General features: G+C 47.6%; 3 protein-coding genes across 6 annotated transcripts in view; 2 read left to right on the forward strand and 1 right to left on the reverse strand.

Annotated features, from left to right (window-relative positions):
- The window catches only part of aig1 (androgen-induced 1 (H. sapiens)), a 41791-nt gene extending 28152 nt beyond the window's left edge, over window positions 1-13639 (forward strand). For both annotated transcript variants that reach the window (XM_023840947.2, XM_023840948.2), the window contains exons 4-6: window positions 8763-8878; window positions 11440-11603; window positions 12580-13639. In XM_023840947.2, coding sequence (XP_023696715.1) covers window positions 8763-8878; window positions 11440-11603; window positions 12580-12614 — 315 coding nt within the window. In that variant the 3' untranslated portion in view covers window positions 12615-13639. The remainder of the gene's footprint in view (window positions 1-8762; window positions 8879-11439; window positions 11604-12579) is intronic.
- Window positions 630-20918, reverse strand: adat2 (adenosine deaminase tRNA specific 2). 3 transcript variants are annotated; one of them, XR_011984126.1, is made up of 7 exons: window positions 20435-20918; window positions 20253-20357; window positions 19938-20088; window positions 19086-19192; window positions 18255-18327; window positions 17816-17915; window positions 630-741 (listed from the first exon to the last, which is right to left on the reverse strand). XR_011984126.1 is itself a non-coding variant. In XM_023840949.2 (6 exons), exons 1-6 carry the CDS (start codon window positions 20531-20533, stop codon window positions 17887-17889), a joined length of 564 nt encoding a protein of 187 aa, XP_023696717.1. In that variant the 5' UTR covers window positions 20534-20843; the 3' UTR covers window positions 13748-17886. The 3 variants fall into 3 exon arrangements, 1 of the variants encoding a protein (XP_023696717.1); XR_002841693.2 differs by lacking the exon at window positions 630-741 and adding an exon at window positions 13748-16165; XM_023840949.2 differs by lacking the exon at window positions 630-741 and having other exon boundaries at window positions 13748-17915; window positions 20435-20843.
- A 79-nt stretch (window positions 20919-20997) lies between these two features.
- Window positions 20998-25902, forward strand: pex3 (peroxisomal biogenesis factor 3). The gene is made up of 12 exons (XM_023840945.2): window positions 20998-21262; window positions 21523-21654; window positions 21851-21932; window positions 22015-22058; window positions 22164-22285; window positions 22370-22436; window positions 23026-23080; window positions 23213-23363; window positions 23852-23922; window positions 24085-24207; window positions 24692-24788; window positions 24931-25902. Exons 1-12 carry the CDS (start codon window positions 21190-21192, stop codon window positions 25012-25014), a joined length of 1101 nt encoding a protein of 366 aa, XP_023696713.1. The 5' UTR covers window positions 20998-21189; the 3' UTR covers window positions 25015-25902.

Below are 25902 nucleotides of genomic sequence, written 5' to 3' on the forward strand. Positions count from 1 at the left end.
CTTCGGTCAAGCTTTGAAACTGCACTAGGTCAGGACATTCTGGATTGTTCCATGTATAAAAGAAATTTTGGCTGACATATTTCGTTTGTGGGTTTTCTTTTGCGGAGAGCACAAAGTGGCTTGTATTTTTAAGCTGACTTACCCGGTGCAATAGTTTTTGAGGACTGTGCTCAAGGCTACACCACCTAGGATTTGAACTTCCAACCTACTGAATATAAGACCTTTGCCATCTGCTGTCCCATATGTAGTAGGAAAATAGCTACAACGGGGACACAAAGGGTCCCTCTACTGCCCTCCAGTGGCACCTTCAACCTTCATTTTATTTGTCCTGCAGCATCCCCTATGACACTGGGTGAACGATCATACCCCTGGCACAGGTGGTCCCAGGATTTGGATGCTGGCACGCGGCTTGTGTCAGCAGTGCCCGCTGCTGAGCTGGAGATGGACGGGTACCTGGCTACTGAGGTGTAGCAGCCAGCCCAGCTTGCCGTAGAGCAGTATAGAGTGCCCCGTTGGCGCACCGAGTAATGTGTTAGGCCCAAACCTCCTGCAAATCTCCCATTTTGTGCCTCTTGATCGTTCGGATGTTTCATGGATGCCTCTAGACGCCATTCCGGTCCTGCTGTCAACAGTCTGTCCAGTTTGAAGAATTTGAAACAAGGGCACGGCCGCATTCTCCATCGACAGAGCGATCCTGAGGAGACACGCGGTTGAGTGCCGCCTTTTCAGATGTGTCCCGTCCTGCAAGGGGAAGAAAGCAATGTTCGTATTCCTTTCCCCGACTGCATGCCTCTTAGCGGGCTTGGCCTGACTCTGCATTTCTATGCAGGATGTCAAGTCACCAAGTCGGGTCTTATTTTAGCCTTTTTTTGTGACCCCCCCAGGATAATTGAATGTGGCAGGCCTTCTTCCCAACCCCAGGCCTCCGACTATCGGGCCGAGAAGCTCTCAAAGATAGTTTTTGTGGCTTGGCAGAGGGAGGACTAGCCAAGTTTGTGGAAAGTCCCTCGCTAGCACGGAGAACTCTTAACATTCCACTCTCTCGAGAAGGGTCAGAGAATTGCAGCGTGCACGGCCAGCGATGCGAAAATGCGCCCCGCCACATTCGCATTGCGGTGGGGTGGGAGCCTTCGAGTAATGCGCCGTGAAAATAAGGAAGCGTCAACCCCCCCACACACAAAGAAGAGCAGACGAGAATAAAATGCTTTTCTCAATCAAGCTGCACTCATGAGCTTGGGAAACAATTAGGAAAGGGGGGGGTGGAATCAAACTGCTAAGCGGCCATTTTTTCACAGTCGAGATGAGTAAATATTTTGTCAGTTGTCAAGGATGAGGTAGTAAGTTATGTGACCACTTTAATGACAGAGCTTGGACAGGCAACTTTGCATAGTAGCTTTTCCAGACTAGACGCAAGATCCAGATCCCAGGAGCAGGCCTGATATTTTACACGGCTTTGCCTGAAACGGCCGTGAAATGTTACACCCCCCCCCCCAAAAGAAAAAAAAAAAAAACAGACATATTGATCTTTTCTAAGTGATCCCCCAGCAGTGCAAAAAACGGACAAAATAGCTATGCGGGAACATGCTTCAGAAAGGAGAGGCTCCTCAACCGCTGAACACGGCCTTTGTTTTCCCAGTTCCCCAGACTGGTCAAGCCAGGAATGCTTTCACTCTGGCTGTTTTAACCCCAGAGGCACCTCAAGTCCACAGCATCGGTCTCTCACCCCCAGAAGACCCTCAAAAACTGCCAATCGATTATGGCAAAAATGATACAATGGTATAAAGTCCAGTTCAAGTTCTACAAGTTCTCAGTCATGACCCTACCATCTTTTGCTGATAAGCACATAACAGCTGGAGATTTCAGGTCCAGAGAGTACAGTTGAGTACTATGTGACTGTGACTCTTTATACTCAACTGGATGGTTGAAGCAAAATCTTGGTCGGGATTTGTACTCCCTGGAAGTGAAATCTCTGCCTCTGGCAAATAAACACCTTACTACCATGTTTGAAAAACAGTGGTGTACAAGCAGGTCAATATCTGCTAAAGGGCAGTTGGTATTGGCTAACTTTAGGCACTCCAGGATCTATTCTGTAGCGTTATTGGAATTTGAGTTATCGCTTTTGCAGGCTGCTCCTGGGAGTCCCATAGTGGTGGAATACAAATGACATAATGTCACATGACCTGTCTGTGTAAAGAAAGCAATCATCTATGCAATTTCTGTATGACGGGGGGGGGGGGCACCCTCACCCTGCCTGTGGGGTATCCAGCCAACTATGGAGGACGTCTTGTACAGCCTTGGCTGATGGAGAAATAAAAAAAATAATAATGTGGAAAAACTGAAAAGGTTAAGCAGATCGAACCTTGCTAATACAAGATTTGTAATGATGGTCAAGTTAGTTTCTGTTAAAAGTTAACAGTGCCAGACTCAGAGTATTATGCTTTTGTGCAAACAGACATTCCAGTGCAACCTACAACTATTATACGAGGAATAAGAGGCTTGGGTATCAGGCTGAATGGCCGACCAGCAGGTGTAGAAAGACCAGCCCCCCCCCCCCCCCAGCAGCAGAGGACTCTCATCAATACACTAGCCTGATGTAACTCCCCAGGCTGGTAACGTGGCTTCCAGCTGAGGTTCTAAAATTACGCTGCTTGGATGTGACCATTGTGGAAAAATACGATTTGTTCAGAGCAACAAAAAAACTCTACAGCTGAGTCGTTCCAAGCAAACCTACGTATAATGCCTTGCGCGTTCCTCAGTTATGCGAAAGCGAGAACCGGCCCACAAGCCAGGTCAAGCAAAAGACCACAACGTGATGGCATGGAGTCAGTCTCCATCTGGACACATGTGTGGTCTGTTTTATCAAGCTCACCTGCTATTTTTACAGCCCTGTTGGGACAAACAAGCCCTCTTTTAGCGTAACTAGAACAGACAAAGTATGCTAATAAAACTCGCTAAGTTTCACAATGGGCGAGCTCATCTGCTATTAGAACCCTGAACTGACCAAGTTCTGGAACATGTGGACGGCCAGCGTTTCTTAATCCAAATAAGGAAATCCGAGTTTAAAAGGAAAGGAGCTGGTAGTAAAGGTTTCAGCCACTTAGAAATCTATACGAGCTACAAAATCCAGAATACAGGATTTGAACAGGGATTCTTTGCTGGAAATGTTGGATGTGTACTTTGTGTAAAACAGCTGCAGACATAAGCGACCGTTTTGTGAGGTGATGGGGGGGGGGGGGGGGGGTCTTTGTCTTGCGGTGATCTTTCCTGTGCAGGCACACCGCTTCAGCAGGCATGTGGAGATGATCGCAAAGTGATCTGAAACACGAAACTTCCCCGCTTCATAAACTCACTCCATTTCGCTGACTCAGTGAAAACGCACTGAGGGAGCAATGCCGTGATACAGCCTGAGCTGACCCCTCCTCGCACTAACAGTGCTCAGTGTATTCAAGGGTGAAATGCAGCCCCAAATACAGGGTGAAGAGCAAGAGTAGAGGTGAGGGATGGAGTAACAGCAAATACAGAGTAAAGAGCAAGAGTAGAGGCAGGGAATGGAGTAACAGCAAATACAGAGTAAAGAGCAAGAGTAGAGCCAGGGAATGGAGTAACAGCAAATACAGCGTAAAGAGCAAGAGTAGAGGCAGGGAATGGAGTAACAGCAAATACAGAGTAAAGAGCAAGAGTAGAGGCAGGGAATGGAGTAACAGCAAATACAGAGTAAAGAGCAAGAGTAGAGGCAGGGAATGGAGTAACAGCAAATACAGAGTAAAGAGCAAGAGTAGAGGCAGGGAATGGAGTAACAGCAAATACAGAGTAAAGAGCAAGAGTAGAGGCAGGGAATGGAGTAACAGCAAATACAGAGTAAAGAGCAAGAGTAGAGGCAGGGAATGGAGTAACAGCAAATAGTAATACAAAATAAAGACAAAAGCAGAGGCAGGGAATAGAGTAACACCAATTACAAGGTGAAAAGCAATAGTAGAGGCAAGAAATTGAGTAACACAAATTACAGGGTAAGCAGCAATAGTAGAGTCAGGGAATGGAGTAACAGCAAATACAGGATGCAAAGCAATTGTAGAGGCAGGTAATGGAGTGCTGATGACTAAAATTAACGTGGCAAGTACTCATACTGCAAATTTGGTTGAGGTAGAGGTGTCATCATCTGATCTGCAATAGTGCCAAGCAGGAAGTGTCTGAGATCAAGATCTGTGAAAAGGAGCTTTTTACGTCAGTGGTGGTTGATGAGGACACTTAAGATAAGATGGAGCTTGTCTCCTCTGCATTTTGTTGTAATATCACACTGATGCACTGGAAGGGACTGACGAAAGACACTTAAGCTGGTCAAACCCATTGAATCATAATGTCGAAACTGAAGACACTTAAGAAAGCTATGCAGAAATCTGTCAAGGATGTCCTTTCTCTGTGGGTTTGCCGTGTTTACAAGATTACCGTGGCAGTTAATGGTCATGACAAACACGCAAGTAAAAGAATCTGTCAGCGCTGTCGAGCTTAAACAGGGAGACGGTAAATTCCCTATAAGTTTGGTTGCATTTTTGTGAGCTAGTTTGAGAGTTAAGTTTCTGTATCACCTGCAGCTGTGTCCCCCTCTGTCTAATGCCCCTGAAAGTCAGTAAATCAAAGCCTAGCATGAGATCAAGCTCATTAGCTAATTATCTCCGAGGGGCACCTCTCACATGTTCCAGGCGTGTAAACATCAGGGTTGGAAGCATTGTAGCGTTCATGCTAACGTGGTATGGTCTCTATGGTGTTGATGCATTGCCTCTATACACAGTTGTAAAACTGCACAAATGGTGTTTATGTCACCTGAGGTACTTTATTTGTTGTACTGAAGGAGAAGAGCTTCACTTTTCAGTTCCAGCGCTCAGGGGCTGGTACTGTTTCTGGTCCGGAGCCCAACTGGGGACACAGCTGTTAATGCCTTGGGCAAGGAACCTGACCTCAGCTACTCCCTGATTTTTTATTTTTTTTGTAAAAGAAGGAGGGCAGAAAAACAGGCACGAACAGGTTCCAGAGTTTGTCGTTTTGGTCGAAGGCGTCTGCCAGTGATTAAGTTTGCTGAAAATTATAGACCTTTCCATTTTCGGGGATTAATGAGCACTGGCAGGGAGAGTAAGTACCAGGCTCCTGGGTCCCAGAATTTTCATCTGGTCAGTCGAAGCACATTAAGTTTGATCACTGAAGGGACGTGGCTTTGCCCCTCACCCCCCGTGCCTCGGGCCCCAAGGGGACCCTGCATCACACTGATTTCTGCACACGGCACACGGCACCAACACAAGTACCCCCCAGGGAGCCGTTGTTCACCATTCAACAACTTCACCTAATTCATATACTTGTTAACTGTTTTTATTCGGCTAATTAGCCATTTTTTGTGTGACTGTCTTTTTATGCTTTGAGTAGGCAGCCACTTTTGTTTTAGCCGGGTGAACCTTCCGGACTCCGTGTGTCCTTGAACTGTATTTCAAATGAGCAAAACGGATAGACTGCCCCCTCAAGGTTTTTGATGAAGGGCATCAATGAGCCCTGTTGCCGTGGACACTGTTTACACGTGTTTGAGCGCCTCTTAGGAGTTAATAGGCTCATGGTGTGGATGTAATGTGCAGCCTGGTCTCGTCGGAGGGGGAGATCACGGCCGAGTTGATTCCGGCGTTCCGAAAAGCCGTGCGTCACTCCGAATGAGACCACCCCCCCCCCCCCCCCCCCGCAACAGCGTCAAGGTTTCCGACGGCGACGTCAGCACAGCCTTTCAGCTGGGAACTCTCCTGCTCCCCACTTGCCCATGATTCAGTAATCATCTTAAAAAGAAAATCTCGAAAAGTCAGCCTAATCAACGGGGAGGACTTAATTGCTGCTTGAGTGTGCCTGACCTTAATAATTACATACTGTGATGGGGGGGGTTGCAGGGTTTTTGAAGTGGGTGGTGTTGGGGAGAAACACTCTAATGTCATATGTGACAAGCTTCACAATTGAGATCCAGAGAGGTGACCTTCTTGTTTTAAGGATTCTTTGTCCCTGTTATCGATGGTACAGGAGTATTTGTGATTTGTGTGTCTGTGTTTTTACTTAATTGCCCAGAAGCTACATTGGATAATAAACACCTGCCTACATTCTTCTATAACCTACTCATGAACCTGCAGGTGCTCAGGCCTGTTTTACCTGACTACTCATCAGCACTCGGCTGAACCAGTCTGTCATCAAAAGCATGACAAATTAAGCAGTTGGCAAAAGCTGGCAAAATAGATCTCCGGGGAGGTTTAAACCCTGACTAGCTGTCAGACACAACGATACAGAGAAGTGGCACGACTTTGGCAAAACCGTGAACCTGGCATTTCTGACAAAAAGGGTGGAATACCAATAGGAGAGTAGGTATGCTGGGCCGTGGGTCTGTCTCCCTCATCGAGCGGCAGGGACCGGTGAATGAAGGACAGCCTGGATCGGACCTGGAGGAGTTCGCCTGAATCCTCGATCAGCAGCACTTAGCGCCGTTTGTTGTCTTCAGTGCTGTGCTGTCCGCGTTCTCCTGACTGCATTTGTGGCTCCCCCTCAATCGCCTCCCTACCGAAACGCCACAGAAATGTCAGCCACTCCCGGAGTCGCACGTCCCCCCCCCCCCCGATGACAGATCCTGAAAAACCGCGTGCTGTAATGTAGGCTCGTATCGGCTCTACTGCGGCACTATCGGCAGTATGGAATCACCCCCCTCTTCCTCCACCTCCTCCTCCTCCTCCCCCCCCCCAGGTCCCGGGCTGTAGTACAGCACCATCTAGTGACAGCTCGACCGGGTGTTGCGCACGAGGGAGCGGATTTTCTCCAGCAAAAAAAAGTTGGAGGGAAATTAGCTCCTGGCGGTAATGTTCTGAGGCACTGGACGAAAATACCACAGCTCCATACAGCCCGTACCTACGTCTCACACATCCTCCCCTCCCCTGCTGGCGCCTTTCCGGAGAATAAGCAGTTCCTCCCCCACCGCCGTTCATCTTTAGATGAAGCCTTTTTCCTTTTGCCGCTATACGCGACCACCTCCCATTAATAACAATCATGAATAATACAGAACAATGTAACACTGAACAATGAGAATGTATACAGCAGAATGCTAATGTGGAGCAGTGAAACTGGGCTTTGGGTTGGGTGATCTCCCTCCAGGGAGGGGCATCAGAAGGGCATGGATACCCTGGCAGATTCAGGGGGCCCTACTTTTAAGGGCCCCCAAAATCTACCATTTGGGACCACCCCCACCCCCACTCAGCAGATTCGATGTACTACGGGTCACGTGTTTCTTCAGATTAAAAGTTGAAAGTGCCAACCCAAGTGTGGGGGAGGGGGGGGGGGGTAAACATTTCCTTAGGGGGCTCAGAATTTCGAGTGACGCCCCTGACTGAGCCTGACTACCCCACATACATTTAGGATTTCATGGCAGAATGACCGGTGTACATGAGATGTCAAAGCCAGAATCCTAAGGGCAATTAGCCATAATTCAAATCAAACATGGCCAGAGTCCTTATGCCGGCTCGTTAATTAGCACTTACGCGGCATCTTACACGGGCTTCCGAGGCACTCCGTGTGCCGGGGGAAAAAAACGCTTCCGGTTAAGAAAAGGCAGCATATGGCACAGCAGTCTAAATGCTAATTTCCTGTTCTTTCTGTGTTGAGAGGATCGCCGAGACCTATTATTTTCATTTCCTGTTCAAGTACACTTTTTTTTTTTTTTTCTTGCGTTATATAACCGCGTTCTGGTGAAAAGGGCAGGTGGCGTACGAGCACCAAAGTGAGTGTGACTCATGGGCACGGACGAAAAAAGCGACAGAGATGTGGCGCTTGCCTCTTCAGAGGCGACTTATTGAATCGAGCCCCGGCAGCTGCCGCATGGGCGTGTGCGCGTGTGGGAACTTCGGTTGTACAGTGCAGGAACATGGTGTCGAACCTCGGGCCGGACAAAGCTATCCAAAGCTGATTTATTTCTCACATTGTGACCCAATTCCGTAAACACGCTAGCGACCGATATTCGGCGTACGAGGCCGGGCTGCAGACGATCCGACACGGCACCCTTCCGGCCAGGGTTGCGCGGGAAGCTAGACGGCGGATGCAGGTGGGGAAAGAATTTTCCAGAAGAAAGCCCCGCCACGCGCCCATGTCTCCCGCTTTCCTGTAGGAAAAGGATGGCACCATTTAATAAAAAGGGAAATGATTCAAATTTTATAACAGTCAAAATGGTCAAGAAAACCCAGTTGGCAGGAATCAATCATGAAACTTCAGATCCGAAGAAGAGAAAGCACATGGAAATATGTTTTAATATGGGTGGATGAAATCCATCCATCCATCACTTATCCTTGAGAAGTTCAGGGGGGGCAGGAGCTTATAGCAGGTAACGTTGGACACAAGATGTGGGTACACATGGCAGGACATAAACGCGCACTGCAAGCTATTTAGCATCACCAGTTATCCCGAAAGCGTGTCCTTGGAGCAGGGGAGGAAACTAGAGAACTGGGAAGATGCCCATGTGATAGAGCGAGAACATCTCCAAACTGCACCAACAGAGCAGGAATCGAGCCCCCTCCCTGCAGGCGCAAGATAACAGTGCCACCCACTGAGCCATCATGCTGTCCAGATGGATGAAATATATTATATATGTGTATATATTTGAGAACAGTTAAAATCTGGCACATCCTGTAAAGCTTATCACAGAAACGTGCAGTGTGGATATGCAGTGTGGATATGCAGTGTGGATAATTACTATTTCCTTTCTTTTTTAGCATACTACAGTGCTTCCATTCATCCTAATCGAGATGAGAACAACACACCACAAGTATCCTAGCAGGTTCTGTGGACTGCTGGCAGTGTGCAGCTTCGCCGTGGGGTATGTTCTATGGTAAGTGTCCCCCTCTCTCTCTCTCTCTCACTGGCCCTCATCGATTATTGGCCGAGCGAGGCATGAGGAAGCAGGCATGACTAATCAATCGGTCAAACCGATGGCACGTATGGGCGCCAGCAGCGCCGCTTGCATCAGAACCCCACGGCTGGGTGGGCTGACTTTTCTCCAGCGTGGTGCGTTGCCTGCGGTCTGGCGCTCTGGCAGAGCGGCGCCGGCCTTCACCAGAACCACCATCACACATGCCCACGTGAATCCAGAGCGCTGATCAGTGTTGTTATAGTGTGGATTTTTTAATTTAGTTTTTATTTTTATATTATTTTTCAGTTTTCATTTGAAGCCCAGTTAAATTTTCGTTAATTTTCAGTGTGGTTTTATTAGTTTTTGAAGATATATTTCTATTTAGTTCTTATATATTTTATTTCTGGAGATAGAAAAAGCCGCTAAACTATTTTATGTGTGATCTTCATAGAATACTTCATGAATACACAATGTACTCGAAATGGGCAAAACATGTTGCAGGTATTACTAATGGTCATCTAACAGCAATATATAGGCGCTCCTCAACTTGCATAGGGGATGTATTCTGAGGAGCCCATCATAAGTGGAATATATCATAAGTTGAATATGAACGATGTTAAAAGTAAGTAAATAACTACTGTTACTGAATATGTAAATGAATAATTACTAAATATTGAAAAGCAAGTAAATGAATACAAGTTTTTTGGTTAAACACTGTAAAAAGGAGATGTTTGATGGAGACTGGAAGCATGGCTGCAGGATGCTGCTATCGCCCAGCATCAGTAATGGCATATCACAGGTCCGGGATCAGATCAGAATTCAAAAACTGACTACTGACGCACCATCATAAGTCGAAATATCGTAAAGCAAGGAGCATCTGTGCTGGATTACATTTCCTTGAATGATTTCAATCAAGAGGAAAGATGAAGAAACCAGTGCTTTAGCTAAATACTATTAAAGAGTGATAAGGGAAAGTATTTGACGTTTGTTTTCACCGTTTTATTTAGTGCCGGAAACATTATTTATGGGAATTTCATCTATTTCAGTTTGCGAAAATGTTTGCGTTTTCGTTTTAATTTTCGTTAACGATATTGACCCTGGTGCTGATTTAACAGAGGGACTCGCCGTCGCTCCCTGCCGCGTCAAACCCAATCGGACAGCATGCTGATGTGGCGCTCGCACCTGAGATGTCACGACGGCACTGTATCTACCCACCCTAATCCCCCCGCCCGAGCCTGCTTGGGAATTAAGAAGATTAAGTAAACGAAGAGGCGTGGGTGCTGTGTGGCAGCAGGCAGACTAAACCTAACCCTAACCCTAACCCCATCCTGCCGCCTTACAGGGGGGTTATGGAGCAGTGAGACAGAACCAGGCGGGCCGCCACTAGCAGACACAGCTAAAGCGGACCCACGAGGCGCTGCAGTTACTCCAGCGCTGAAGAATGTGGGGGAGATGTGAACAGAGCAATTGGGAAGGAATTGGGAAACTGATCTTGAGGTTATTGTGCCCTTTCATTGGGGAACCTCATTAAAAAAAAACCCAGATTAATATTTATTGAGCCTGACTGCATGGATCGTCCCGGTGCCGCTGACTACCTTGCTAATTCACATTGCTCCGGGAATCTCCGTAAGTTTCATAATCATAGAGAAAAACACTGAGATAAAGCATAAATGTTTTCACTGAAGGATACCACAGAGACATCACTGCATAATACAGGGGGACTTCGTTCGGGAAGGGGTCAGACCTAAGGGATGGCTAGTCGTTTTAGCTCAGCCCCTTTGGGGGGGGGGGGGGGGGGGTGCAGGTGTGGCCTCATCACAGGGGTGAGCGGGCGATCAAGGCACTGTGGACATGACCAGCACCTTGGTATGGCCTGTCTTGGTTTCAGACCAGTGATGACTGGGCTATCAGTAGCGGAACACTCTCCTGCAGAAAGTTGCAGGAGTGGTGGTGGTGGTAGGTGGGGGGGGTGTCCTCTATATCTGCCCCCAGCCCTTTCACCTGTGGAACACTGAGCCGTCCTGTAGAATACCCCCCCAGCGTGATGCTCCATTACATTCATCAGGTTCTTCTCGGTCTCCCTGAAGGATTCAGCGGTTTTGTCGTCATTGTATTATGCACAACGAAAGCTGACGCACTACGAATGTGAAGAAAATAACATATAAACAGGGTTAGGGCTAGGGTTAGGGTTAGGTTGGGCGGAGGTTGTGGGTTCTCAGTAAATTGTTATCAAACGGGGCAGTTGGTAAAGCTTGCCAGTTGAGGGTCCCTTCTGTAAATTTTTCCGTAGGACCCCTGGTGTGATTGGCCCGTGGTCTACCTCTACCCCTACCTCTACCCCTACCCCTACCTCTACCCCTACCTCTACCCCCACCTCTACCCCTACCTCTACCCCTCCACCAAAGCAGACGTATGCTGTTTCCCCTTAAACGCTGTAGTTGAGTGGCACTGCCACATCACCCAGTGACCGTGTCATTACTTTGTGTCACAGGATGGCACAGAGCCCCTGATGTCTCTCATCTTCTCTGTCCTGCCGGCAGGATGTGCTGGGTCCATCACGTCACTGGCGTTTGGGTCTACCCACTGCTGGACCGCATCGGCCCCCTCGCCAAGGTCACCTTCTTCTCCTCCGTGACTGCCTTGATTAGCATCTTCTATGTCCTCGGGGAGGTCCTCAACAGCTACATCTGGGACTCCTGGAGATGTAAGCCCCCACGCCTGTCACAGGGGGTTGTGTTGGAGCGGGGGGGATGCAGTTGGGGGGGGACCAAAATCCAACCATAGAGCAGCATGTCTCAGCCTGGTCTCTGGGGACCAGCAGACAGGCCACATCTTTGATCCCTCCCAGCACACCTGTACCAGGTATTCGGTGTTCTCGATTGGCTGGGAACTGGGAAAGAGCAAAAATATGGCCTGTCTGAGGCTCCCTGTGGAGTGGGCTGAGAAATACTGGTGTAGAGTGAACTGTAGTCATCAGTAAGCAGACTCTTTCATTGTTTGAAAGGTTTGAAGGCATAGAGCTACTGATTGGGTTGGATAAGAAATACTACTCCCTCTCCCACCTGCTTGAGACCAACCCACAAATCACTGGAAACTGGCGAGCAGTTACTTCACTGCCCCTTCTGCCTGTCCGGTGATTCAATCAGTTCCACTGGAGTTTCAGCTCACGCCGTTAGCTCATTCTGAGGACGTGAAGGGCTATTCACTGTTATTCATTATAAAATATTGAGCTGAACAGCAAGAGCTTTGTGGGTGGGGGGGGGGGGAGTTCTCATTTGTGTCAGTTGGGCTATCTAAGAATATGTATAACAAACTGGAATTATTTTAGCTTAGAGATATAGTGAGGCTTTGTCAGGCAAATTTGGTAAAAGTATGACAGTTTTTCAGATCATAGGCGCCCCATGGCTTCACCCAGATAAATTAGTAAAAAAATATTTACAATATAATCATTATTTCACATTGATATGACTAACATATGTCACATTTTCAAATATAACTTAATTTTATTGAACTTAATATGCTCAAATTGCATTTCTACCCCCCCGCACCCCCCCTTAATTGCTATCCTTCAGATCATGAGACATCGTATCGAAGCAAAATCTCTTTTTGAGTGCAGCCTGGATAATGAGCGTCTTTGAACGCGACCTTGAGCTGTCTTGCCACTTTGTTGTGTCATGCAGATGCTGTGGACTCAGAGAAACCCAAAGCAGACTGATACCGGGACCAGAGGATTAAGAAGCCAGCGTTTGACCCCATTACCCCCGTCCCTCCCCCAAAGAAAACAAAAGCTCTGGAGATGTAGAATTGACTCTATCCACAACAAACCAAATCATACGCGAGGTTAGTTGCTGAGAGGAGCTTTCCTTGATTATTAAAACTTAAGAAGAGCCAATCGTTCAGCCGAAGCCTCGCTTCAGATTCCTGAGTAGAATCGAAACCCGAGGATTCGGCGTAAAGAAACGGCGCCGTCAGCACAGCGAGACGAGCTCCTATATCACACGAGGGTCTGTCCATTCCAGCATTTCTCTTCTCCCATAATGTAATTCCAGTATGAGCTCCCAAGCATCATTTGAGCTACATTTTCCCCCTATGTTGGCCATGTTAGATTATTACTTTGCTCCGGGTGTAATATTTATCTTAGGACGCACGGCCGTTCTGGCTGGAGCAGCGAGGGCGTCCTGTGAAACATGGGACGTGCTTCTCTGGCAGCGCAAAGCTCACCAGCTCAGACTCCAGTTCCCTCGGCGACAGACCGATGTCTCCCAGCCCCGTAGTGCGTTTCACAGCTGTACTCTGGAACGTGCTGTTCTGGGAGAGCGAGACTGTGAGGACGGGACCCCTTCCAGGCCCAGCCCGCCATCGCGGCTCCGCGTGAGCGACGTCCCGCCATTTGTTGTGCCACGCTGTTGAGTTCTTGCTGAGTGGTCTTCCAATAAAGAGGTCGTTTTCTCTGCCCCGGCTCGGGTCCAGTTGCCGAATGGGCTCTGATCTATCGCCAACCCGACGTGGCTCGTAAAAAGCACGGATGCATACACATGCATGACAAACCTCTTTTCACACTGTAAGCCCCCCTAAGCTCTGTGTGCTGAAGTCTTGGGCTGGAAAGGAAAATGTTTAAAGCTATTTATCTGGGTGATAAGAGTGTATTTGTTGAAGAAGAAAAAAAAAAACCACACAATTTAACATTAAAATATATGCAAATAATCAGCAACACTATTAAAAACAACATTTTTGTGGTCTCCAAAATGTTACTGATATCTTTTTGTAGGGCTACAAGAACAATGATTCACTTCCCGAACTTGTACTGCAATGCAGTCATTCCATGTATGCGTTCAATTACAGCACCAGTTAAATCAATGGTTTATTCATTAGCCAAATACATAAGGCTCGTTAGTCAAGGAATACATTGGTATTATGGTTGGCTGCTGCAAACACTGGAGTGACTTTAGGAGAGGTTTTGAAATGGCTAAGCTGACACACTTCTACAGACATCATAGTTTTACCCCACCTTGACGATTATTTAAACATCACTTTCTTTGACTGCCTAAGACTGTTGCACAGTACTGCATGTATAATGAGTGACCTATACAAGGATTATTCAACCACAGATACACGTATTAAAACACTCCTCCTGGCATGACGGAGCAGATTAGGGGCAGTAACACAGACACAAAGTGGCGGCTGCATTGTCATTAGATATCTGGTTTAATTAAAGGTTGGGGAGGGATATCTCACGCCGACAGGCCGCCTGTCACCTGCTCGCTTTCCAGCTGCCTCTCATCTCATCCTCATGGGATATTTTTTCCCAAACAAATGCAAACCGAAGACATGATCGGCTGATCGCGCGCTCGTACCTGTCAGCGGGCGCTCAACGAGAAAACCGGCGTGTTTATTTAACGCAGCGCAGTATGAACCTCGTCGCTTGGCAGCCCGCCCCCGACAGCCCTCGCACGTGACGCCGCCGAGTTCGAGCGCGGACGCCCGCACGCGAGCTGGAGAACGACACGTCGTCGACTTCTCATTAACACCACAGGTACCCCTCGCGGAGGTGGCAAAGTGAGTCCGTTTTGAAGGATGCGGTCGCATACATTTGCATGCTAATTAGAGAAATGTCACCACCCTCGGATCCACCTGCCCCCGGAGCTTTGGGCGTGCGACGTACCCTGGATAACTCGCAAAAACACACAGGCCACCGCAGACCGTGGGCGCGCAAACGAGCAGAGGTATGTAAATACGCAAGCCAGACCACGAAAGCTGCGCAGCTACAGCCAGGCTGCCGAAAGTGGTACAGCAGCACAGGAAATGGCTTCTGTCCCCTTTACTCACTTCGCAGACGGCCACACACCCTGTCTGAGTCTGCAGGACCTCTGGTTAACCGGGCCGTGGCTGCAGTGAGCGGCTCAAAGCCGCTCTAGGCAAATAAATACATTTTTCACCCACCTGACACCCACCCAATATTCTCCCAGACACGCTAAGCGTAGAGAGGCACACAGAAGTATGCGTGTGCGGATGGGAGGAGAGGGAGCATTTTTACCATGTGGGTGTAGGATAGGGAGAGAGAGAGAGAGGGATGAGGAGGTGTAGGGATGAAAGAGGGGCTGTTAGGACAGGGGTAGGAGTGAACGAAAAGAACTGGCCGATGAGCCGAACAGGAAAAGGAGCCGACGGGAATTCTTTATGGGGGCTGCAAAATGGGGAGGGGGTGAGTGTGCGTGTCACACACCCAACGAAGCCGTCGCGTGTGGTGGCTGCATTAGTCAACCGAGGGAGTCTGTCTGTGTTTCAATGGGTCCTTGAGAGAGGATGGAAGAGTGTGTATTTTATAAGAGAGAACGCGTGTCTGTCGGGGGGGGGGGCACGTGGGACTCTTGGCAGGGGAGCGGCGGTGGCATTCTCTCGGCTCTTGGTCATCCCAGACGCCATGCCTGAGTCCGCCGCAGCACGGGGGCCACACAGCGTCCCGGGGGTGACGGAGCGACCCCTGCATTCGGCACCGCCGGCGCGAGGCCAGCGGCCGCGGGCAGATGTTTTCCGCATCCGACACTTGGGCTGGGGCCCGGAGATCCATTTCGGAGCTCGTTAGCGTGGAAGCGAGCCGCTGGCTGTCCTCACTGGCTTAATTGAACCCATAAGCAGAGAATTCCGGATTCCGGGCTGGCACCGGCTACAGAGCGGATCCGGAGTCTATTCCTGCTCAACAACTGGGGGTCGGAATCACGGCACAGCAGCACCAATATAACTACAGCTGTTGGTTTGTTACATTTATTTAAGTTTCTCTCTTTCGTCTTACATCTGAATTTCTGTTACTACAATCGAATCCAAGGACCTTGAGCGAGTCTGCCATATAGCGTCCTTCTTCATCTGGCCGGGGTGAACCAGTACTGCTGTTCAGTTTAGAGTCCCGTTTTCTATCCTGATGCCAGTTTCCAGCCTCGCCATCCGCATGGAGGCCCGCGTAGCATGGCAACGCACCACTGGCTTCACGGAGGGTGGGGCAATGCGTCACAGACAGCTGGCATCATGAAGGGGGGGGGGAGGGGGTGTCACTGGCGGGAAAACATAAAGCGGCAGTCAGGAAGTCGCTGACGCTGCTGCAGGAGCAGGCTTCCGGACACAAGCCATTCCGCCGGATTTACAGGAAAACCAGAGACAGCAGAAGCCACCGGCCTCGGTGGGGTTGGCACGCCCCGCGGTGTTGTGGAGGGGTTCAGCTTGGCGGTCTGCACTGCACCGGCCTGGCTCACACCCAGAGGCTGCTGGGAAATTCTGAGCGGCAAACAGGAAGCAGACTCAAGTCTCTTGTAGTCTTATTAAGGCCAATGAAAGTACCGAGCATGGGAGAGCATGTGGCCGTGTGGAAGGTACCCCACTGAAAACTAACCTTTCCGCTTAGCCAGCTCTCTCACCAGAATTAGCATTATTTTAGTAAAGAGTGACGACTGAATGCACGCAAGTGCCATGGATCTGTGAATCAATGAACTAGGTGAAAATGCAGGAAAGGGTCTTCAGCGAGGAACCACGCAAGCAAGAACCACGTCATGAGCTGAGCTGTCATTTGCTTGAAAACCTGTTACTCACCCAAGCAATGTAACTGCCCTCTACCCTGACATGTATGGCTCTTAATAGAATCGCAATATCATAGAATCATTCGTCTTCAGTAAGGAAATTGGGGAGTTTTCATGTATCCCATATTATGGCCCATGAGACAAATATACAGGTGAGAGCAATTTTTGGGGTCAGAGCACAGGACCACCAGCATCCAGCATCCTTGAAGCAATTAGGATTAAGGGCCTTGCTCAAGGACCTAATAATGGCATCACTCGGCTGGCCAGGGGATCTGAACCAGCAACCTTCCGGTCATAGGCATTAAGCCATAGAGCCACACGTACTGCAAAAGTGCGCAGAAACTCCCCCCAAAACTTGCACGGGTCCCAGCATGAGCAGTAAGCCAACCTGGATGTGACACGCCCTGATATCATGAACTTGTAAACTCTGCTAGTGATGCTTCCAGCTGCTACTTCAGTGCATCAAGTTTACTTTTTAAACATATGCTTTATTTATTTATTTATCCAACACAACAGCTTAGAATCTATTTAGACATTAGACTTAGAAAACAGCTGGATGTTGTACTATGGCAGCCCTGGCTGCGGGTCTCAGACTGAGCCACTTCCACCAATCCGTGTCCTTATGCTCCCTGGAAAGCCTCCATTTCCCATGAGCACAGAGCAGCAACAGGAATGGAGTCGCCCGCTAGAAAGAAGGCCCATCGGTGGCAGTGGGGACCCCTAGCTGCCAGGAGGCCACAGGTCACGCAGCTCACAGCTGTTATTAGGACCGGATATAACTTCACCCAGTGAAGCCCAAACCCCTGAGTCGCCGTGCCTCTCCACAGAAGAGGGTTCCTACACTTAACATACAGCCATCGGGCAACGGTGGCAAAACAGCGAAACGGTGATGTGATAAGCTAAGTGTGAGGATACTCATCCTCTAAGGAGTGATGAATCGTAATTTAAAGCCTGGAGGGCCTTGAACCTATCCTGAGGCAGAGCACTGGCTAGGGTTCCAGCCCATCGCAGGGCATGCATGCAAACATGCGCGTGCACACACACATACACAGACACACACACAGACAGACACACATACGGGGTGAACGTGAGTCTGAGCTAGCATGCAGCTGCCATTTGCATATATTCCACTTATTCCCCTTTTTAACTGGCATGGCAGACAGATTGCACTAAAAGACATTAGAAACAAAACTGATTAAATTCACCAAAACATACATTAAATGTTTCCTGAAGCATTACACAGAACAGATGTTCTGAATCCTAAAACAGCCTGTACGTGCTGAATTATAAGGCAGTCTCTCCAGGTAGCTTCTGTGAAGGAACCGATTCTGCTGTATAATGTTGCCCAAACCTGTCTACTCAGTAGGTTAGCATCTAGAGCCCCCTGCTGGTCAAACAAAGCATTGTCCATAGCCGGTCTTCTCAGTCCTTTCTCACACTTGGCTTTGGGGCTGAAAGCAAGACAAACGTCAGGGTGCATGAGCACATAAATCACACAAATGGCTGACTGTCCAGTAATAAGCATTACAGGCTAAGAAATGTGACTTTTCTCCCAACTGGATTTTCAAATGTTTTTGAGCTTCTCTGCCACTCTACTTTTACAGTGTTGGAAACTCTGCCCATTCTCACCAGACAATTCACCCTTTGAGGTTACAGTAAAATTCACTGTAGCACGATTTTAACAACATGGCCACAGCTACAGGGCTAAACTGGATGAGAGATTCTGCCACATAGGCACAAGTTACCCCCCACTGTGGGTGGACTGGAGGGCAGAGCTGAAGAAGTCTTACCGTTAGGGTTCTCCTGCTTGTAAAAAACCTTCAGCATCTCCACGGCTTCCTCAGCTCTGAACCCGGAGATGCACTGGGAGGGGGGGGGTGTAAGAGCATTGACTGAGTCAGCGTGCTTCCAACACCTGGCTCTCCTGCTCCCCCCAATGGTGAAGAGCGTGTGTAACGCCTCTAATGGCTCTCCTGCTCCCTCCAATGGTGAAGAGCGTGTGTAACGTCTGTAATGGCTCTCCTGCTCCCCCTAATGGTGAAGAGCATGTATAACGTCTGTAATGGCTCTCCTGCTCCCCCTAATGGTGAAGAGCGTGTGTAACGTCTCTAATGGCTCTCCTGCTCCCCCCAATGGTGAAGAGCGTGTGTAACGCCTCTAATGGCTCTCCTGCTCCCCCCAAGAGTGAAGAGCGTGTGTAACGCCTCTAATGGCTCTCCTGCTCCCCCCAAGGGTGAAGAGCGTGTGTAACGCCTTTAATGGCTCTCCTGCTCCCACCAAGGGTGAAGAGCGTGTGTAACGCCTCTAATGGCTCTCCTGCTCCCCCCAATGGTGAAGAGCGTGTGTAACGCCTTTAATGGCTCTCCTGCTCCCCCCAAGGGTGAAGAGCGTGTGTAATGCCTTTAATGGCTCTCCTGCTCCCCCCAATGGTGAAGAGCGTGCGTAACGCCTCTAATGGCTCTCTCAGCCAAAACGCAGTACAGTCAGAGGGATTTCCGACTGAAGCTGCCAGAAAGCCCGTGACTGCACAGATACCTCTCAACCTGCCTGGGCACCGTGTTTCTTAATGGCATGCAAACAGCTTGGGAGCAGGGTCACAGAAGGCATGCAGCCCACTCTACCTTGAATGCCGTTCCGGTGTTTGGCAGCTCGTCCCCGGGGATGTCGAGCACCGACCCGCAGCCGCCGAATCTCTCGTTCTTACAGCCAAAGACCACCAGAGGGATGTCTGTCTTGCAGTCAAGGCTCGGCGTCTCTCAGCTGCCAGGCACCTGCTCACGGCGGCCCACTGATCCACGCTGGCAGGCATGTTCTCTTCACATTTGGTTTTCCTTCAAATACCCTTGATTGATTACCTTGAGCAGTCTTTCATTAACCCCTGTTGATTTTACATAAAAACAGACAACTAAAGCGCTAGAGAAAAGAGAGATGAAACATTCTCTCCCCAATGCTGAAAGTATTCTGCTGTTGCTCTCCGCAAAAAGTGTATCAAACTTCAGAATAGCTAAAATGGCACAGTAACAATATTACTTGTTCCTTATCCTTTAATTTTAGCACATCCCTGACCAGAACATGCAAACACTGCCCTCTACAATCCTAGTTAACATCATTCAGGATAATCCAGGAAGTAGACCGATCAGGTACCGGAGGCCATACTGTCCTTATGAGCAAACACTGTTAATTACGGTTCATATGGAGCATCTGCATTCAAATTGCCACAATACTGTTGCTTTTAGCGGGAAATACAAAATGAGAGGATTTCCAACTCACAACTCCACAGGTTGTAACGTAATAAATGTAAAGAAGCGCATCCGTCATATTTTACGAGGAAATACAACCATTCTTACAAATTGCTCATGACAGTAATATAAAATAAACAGAGGAATCAGTAACAGGAAAAACAAAGTCAATGTCTCCACCAGGAATGGCGGTAGTGCCCTCAGTGAGCCCAACTCTGACACTGTGTAGGATACTCATTAATCGCAAGGCTCCGGCACACATAATGCATGGCTCCACCGTCACATAGAGGACAGTCTGCCGTAGCACCTCCCCGGGGTCCCTCTGGGCCTTGTGGCACCAGTTCAGCACCTGATCCAAGGCAACCATCTCTGCATGGCGGGTAGCCTGTGGATGGGAGTTGGGAGAACGGAAAACATGGAGCGGATGAACGCCAGGCAGGCAGGTGGCCATAGCACCTAAGAAAATGGTCTTGCCGTACAATCAAACCTGTAAGAAACTTGTTAAGTTACCGAATCTTTAAATAAATAACCAGACGATTTCCTACTTACATTTTTCGTTTCATTCACTTCATTCCTTCCTTTCCCCAAGATCTGGTTGTTGTACACCATCAGACATCCAACGGGTACTTCGCCCTTCTCTAAAGCCTCTTTAGCCTAAAGAGTAAAACCTGTAAACCTTCCGCAAAACGGGAGAACGCGAGGTGGAATACGGTCCATATCTTTCACGTTACCATATCAAAAGCTTTTTGCATCCAGCTCTCTATATCCTCTGATGACGGCTGATAAAAATTTTGGCAGACAACAGGGTCTCCCACGGATTCAGTATCCATGCTGACAGATTATAGTTATCAAACAACTTTTAACAATTAAAACATACTGAGAAATACCATCACAACAAACCTAAGGTTATCTCAAATGCGATTCAGCGTTTTAATTGCAATTACAAATATTTAAAGATATAAAGTAAACAGATACTCGTATACGTATATCCCGCTAAGTGCATTACTGTTAGATGCTCTTCCACTTGCAGCGAGTAGCTTTTCAGCTCGTGGACAGCGCGAGTGTTCACGTTGGAAATGCCGTTTCACTTTTCCCGTGGTTAAGAAAACTACATTTCTACATTTTAGTTATTCTTCATTGAGAAATATAGTAACCAGACTTAAAATAAATATTTTAATAAATCTTAAATATTATACATTAATGTTATGATAAATATACCTTTATCTATAAAATAATAAGGAAAAACGACAGGATAGGAACTGTATTGCTGGTAAAAATAGATGCACACCGGAATATTTAGCGTGCCGAACCGAAAAGACAGTCTCAGCTTATCGCAGAATTACAGATCGGTTCTCAGGTTCTTTGCTCGTATTGATTTCTGTTCACTGGCTGTCTAACTGCTTGGGTTATGTCCTGGCTAAGTGGGATTAATAAAAGCCAGGAATTTTACTTATTTTGACTTTAAGGATTGTCGACAGTTCCGAGAATGTTGATGTCAACGTGGAGTTTTCTGAAGCGTCACAAAAGGAAATTTATATTTGCTGGGGTTTTCGTAGGAGGTAAGTGTTGATGAGCTCGCAAAGCTAGCTATCTGGACAGCATTGTTTTCGGATTAGCCAAACAGCGATGCCACTTGGAAGGTTTTAAGTGTTAACGATCCATCTGGCTAACTAGATAGCCTGAAGCAGGTCTCACATTTGCTAAGGGCCTTGCTGAAATGGCTGTCACTTTGGATTCTTCTTATTTCAGGGAATGTAGCAGGTGAGTTATTTCAGGGACACTGCGGTTTTGTTAACATGGAGTTTTCTTCTCCGGCAAGGTGTTTATCTTTTGGGCAAGTATGCGCAGAAGAAAATTAGAGAAATACAGGAGCGGGAAGCGGCAGAGTACATCGCCCAGGCACGCCGCCAGTTCCACTTTGAGAGTAATCAGAGAACCTGCAACATGACAGGTGAAGCTCAAGTCTCTGCAGATTTTAGTCCGATCAAGTCCGCCCTAAGCGGAAGCTCTCGCATATTTTAAACTGCACTTTTTTAGGTCAGTGACATTTAACCGTGTTTACGATCAAAGGGGTTGTGGCTTTAAACACAGGGCACGGGTACCGTAAACGTGTTTTTAGGTCTCAGATCTGTTTTTTTTTCTCGTAGTGCTGTCCATGCTTCCCACTTTGAGAGAAGCTATAATACATCACCTTAACTCGGAGAGCTTAACAACACTACTGAGGAGCAAGTGAGTGCGAAGACTGGCATCGAAATGAAATCGAGCCTCATTCAAAATGCCGGCTTCGTATTGATGGTTACTGTCTTTACAGGCCTGCGAATAAGCTAGAGATCTGGGAGGACCTGAAAATCATCAGTAAGTTGTTAGATCGAGGAAAAGAGGAAACAAAATGTCACTGCAGCAGTAATTATGTCATGATCGGTTAAAACATGTCCTAAGTAACTTCTGTGCTATCTCGAGGTTTCACGCGGAGCATAGCAGCCGTTTACAGCACCTGCATGCTGGTGGTCCTTCTCCGCATTCAGCTAAACATCATCGGCGGCTACTTGTACTTGGACAACTCCGTTAGCAAGAACGGAACGGTACGTGCCAGATCGGTACTGCACCTATCTGTATATTTCTGTGTATATCTCTCTGTCTCTCTTATCGTGACGTGGCTCTCCCAGACCCCCCAGGCCCCGCCTGACGTGCAGCAGCAGTACTTGTCCAGCATACAGCACCTGTTAGGCGACGGTAAGCGGCAGATCCCATGCTGCCCCCCCGTTTTGGACACCTACATTCCATGTCAAGTGCTTGGATTGCTGCAGTATGTTGTGCAGCGCATAGCGGACATTAACAGACCACCTCTTGTTTTCTCTGATTCGTTTCACTGAAACGGAAAGCTAAGTTGCAGATAATGGAATGACAGGGAAGCATTTAAGCCAGGCCTGGTTTTCATTTCTCCCAGGTAGTTAGTTTAACGATTACTGATTCTGATTGGCCAGAGGCTTCACACTTGGCTCATGGGTAAAGGAAGGCTGGAAAATCAGCAGGGCTTGGACTTTGAGGACCGTGTTTTGAATAGCCCTGCGTTATAGTGTCTGCAGTTTATAGAAAATGCTATGAGGAATTAAAAACATCCAGTAAAAGGCTAATTGAAGCCATCAGGAAGGCAACAAAATATGCAGAATGGCTTTTCTGAATCCACAAGTCATCTACCCATGAACCAGTTCTCCCAAAATGAGTACTTTATCTATACAATAAAATGGACAGTCAGTGTATAGAGTGCATTGTCATGCAAATCACGCTGGTCTGTGTTTCACACTGTCCTGTCTGCCCTAAGGTCTAAATGAACTGATGACTGTGGTGAAACAGGCCGTACAGAACGTGCTGGGCGGGTGAGTCCTTTGCTGTTTCAGATGTTGGCTCAGAGACCGTTGACATGGCAACCGCTGCGGCATTGTCCATTCAGAAATTTGCATGAATTCTGATGTCCCGAACGTAAATGTGTGTGATCGTTCAACCCACAGGATCTCCCTGAAACAAAGCCTCTCTCTGCATGACCTTGAAGATCACCTGCACCAAATCAGAGCACTTGTAGAGGAAGGGTATGAAGGTTGGGCACAAAGACCCCTCTGTTGGTACATGATGCCCGATGAGGAGACCACACTGGCAGCTCAGGTAACAGGTCCAGCACCTTAAATCATCTCCCATTTAATTTATAACCCAGTGATTAGCCTCCTAACCAGTATTAATGATATTAATAATAGCCATAACAGCATTTGTTGAGCTGACATAACTAGAGTAATTTACAGTGTTATACTAATAAAGGTGTTATAAATGAAGAACAGTTTGAATGGGCAGAGGGTAAGCATCACAGAATGAAAAGTACGGCACGCTAAATAATCTCAGTAATCCGCACAGATGTTGTCTTTCTGGTGAATCTGGGATGTCTTCCTTTGCCGCCCCCTAGAGGACGGGCTCCACCTTTGAGTCTGGTTCCTCCCAATGTTTCTTCCTTCTAGGGAGTTTTTCCTTGCCACTGTCGCCTCTGACTTGCTCATGGGGGGTTTTGGGTGGGGATAATGTAAAGCGCTTTGAAACAATGTAATGTTGTGAAAATGCGCTATACAAACAAATTTGAATTGAATTGATTGTATTTGTTGCAGGCATGTGGTCTAACAGAAAAGGACGTTTCAACTATAAAGCTGTTGAATGAAACCAGGGATGTGCTGGAAAGGTGCAAGTCATCGTAATGTTTCACCAGACCACAAATTGGTGTCTTACCCTCCCGAATAGCTACAGAAAAAAACTCTTTAATTGCTGTTAATTCTTTTTGCAGACCTGTAAGTCCCATTTTGCCTGTGCCTGGCTGAAATGTGCACCTCTCTGTCCTCAACAGCCCCGACTTCAAGACCGTCCTCGACACCTGCCTGAGTCGTGGCTTTAGTCGTTTCCTTGACAACATGGCTGAATTCTTTCGGCCTCACCAGCTTGACTCCATGCATGCCGGCACCCCCGACAGGTCAGAACTATCAGCCGTCTGATGACACGTTGAATCAATGTCTCATTAGGTTCTTGTTGTCTTTGAAAGATCATATTTAGCAGTTGTTCCAGTGCTGCTTACACTTTTACATTTATTGGAAGTTCACCGTATCAGCACTTATGCCTGGTTGACTCATTGACAGCTGTATATTGGTAATTTGTCTCGCTCATAAATTGCTTTGGATAAAAGCACCTAAATAAAGTATTTGTATATTAGACTTTCCTACAGTGTCGAGGTAGCACAACAATAGATGGCCAAGTTGGCGTCAGTGTTGGGCAGGTTTTCTTGTGGCATTAGGAGGTACTAAACCTGGATTGGCTTAAAGAAACATCTGATTCAATGACAGTGTTCCCTCATACCCAGAGAAAAAGCATTGGGTGAAGTACTATCCATCGCTTAGTCATGTCTCTTTAAACCTGCCTGGGCAGTGCATGAATTCCTTCCCATCATCTTTGTCTTGTAGCCTCTCTCATATCCAGCTACCCCTCGCCAAGATCATCCCCATTGTGAATGGACAGATACACTCAATATGCAGTGAAATACCAAGTCACTTTGTGCAGGTAAAGAGCTTCTGCAACTCGGTGTTGATAGTCACTGATAAGGGACACTGTAAAATGACAAACTACAGTGGAATATGCACTTTCCATAAATGTTGAAAATATTTACGTAGTTGATTAAAAGCTGGTCGTGTTTCTCTTTAAGGATCTTCTGATGGTCGATCAGTTGAAGGAGTTTTCTGCCAATGTGTACGAAGCATTTAGCCATCCGCACGAACTTCAGAAATGACCGGCCGGGACCAGAGCGCCGCAGATACATTCCCCTCATGTCGACTTCTTTCGGGGTCTCCCAGCGTGAACTCCCTTCCCATAATTCACTTGGAGTGGGGAGGTGAAGCACATTCAATTGCCTTAGGGAGTTCTCTCTAACAAGAAGTTCCGGAACTGTCGGTCTTCATTTCCATATGTTTGGGTGTTGCAGGCCGATATAGAATGTGTCACCGTGTCTTGGAATTGCCCACTCCTGCGGAGGTTTGGAGAGCGCCAGCTCAGAGGTGCTCAGCATTTTGGGGAATCTATGTAATACATCACAGTCATTGTCCCTCCATCCATTTTCCCCTCGATGAGACACATCTTAGGACACTTCCTAGATTTTGTAAATCACAACCCCCCCCCACAGCTGCCAGTCTATGTCATAATGGCAGTAAATTAAGTCGTGTATGCGATCCCCCACCCCAGCTAAAGTACATGTACTGTACTGCCTTTGGCAGAGTAGTTTGTGGTCTGTGCTGTCTGGGTGTCAGGTTATAAGACTAAGCAATGACAATGTGTGACATCATTGCCTGACATTTAGACAGCTTCACAGTTGCTTGGGGGGGGGGGGTGGCTTTGGTACTCTACCTTTTATTATTTGAATTCCCGTTTTAGCCTAATGCAGTAATGTTGAAAATGTAAACGGGTTGTGATAAAGAACATGAGAACATGAATATTTTTAATGAACACGGTGGTGAAACCATCAGGAATATTGTGGTTTTTAACACGGTTTGGTTTACGTTATTTGGTCCAGTGTTTTTCTTTTTTTTTCCCTCATCCATCCTTTTCAGTGAACTCATTACGGCAGTGACTCTATCGCCAATTCCTTTATATTACTGAATTCAATAAACTGACCTAGACTGGA

Source organism: Paramormyrops kingsleyae, chromosome 19, assembly GCF_048594095.1.
Source record: "Paramormyrops kingsleyae isolate MSU_618 chromosome 19, PKINGS_0.4, whole genome shotgun sequence".
In the NCBI taxonomy this organism is placed as follows: Eukaryota; Metazoa; Chordata; class Actinopteri; order Osteoglossiformes; family Mormyridae; genus Paramormyrops; species Paramormyrops kingsleyae.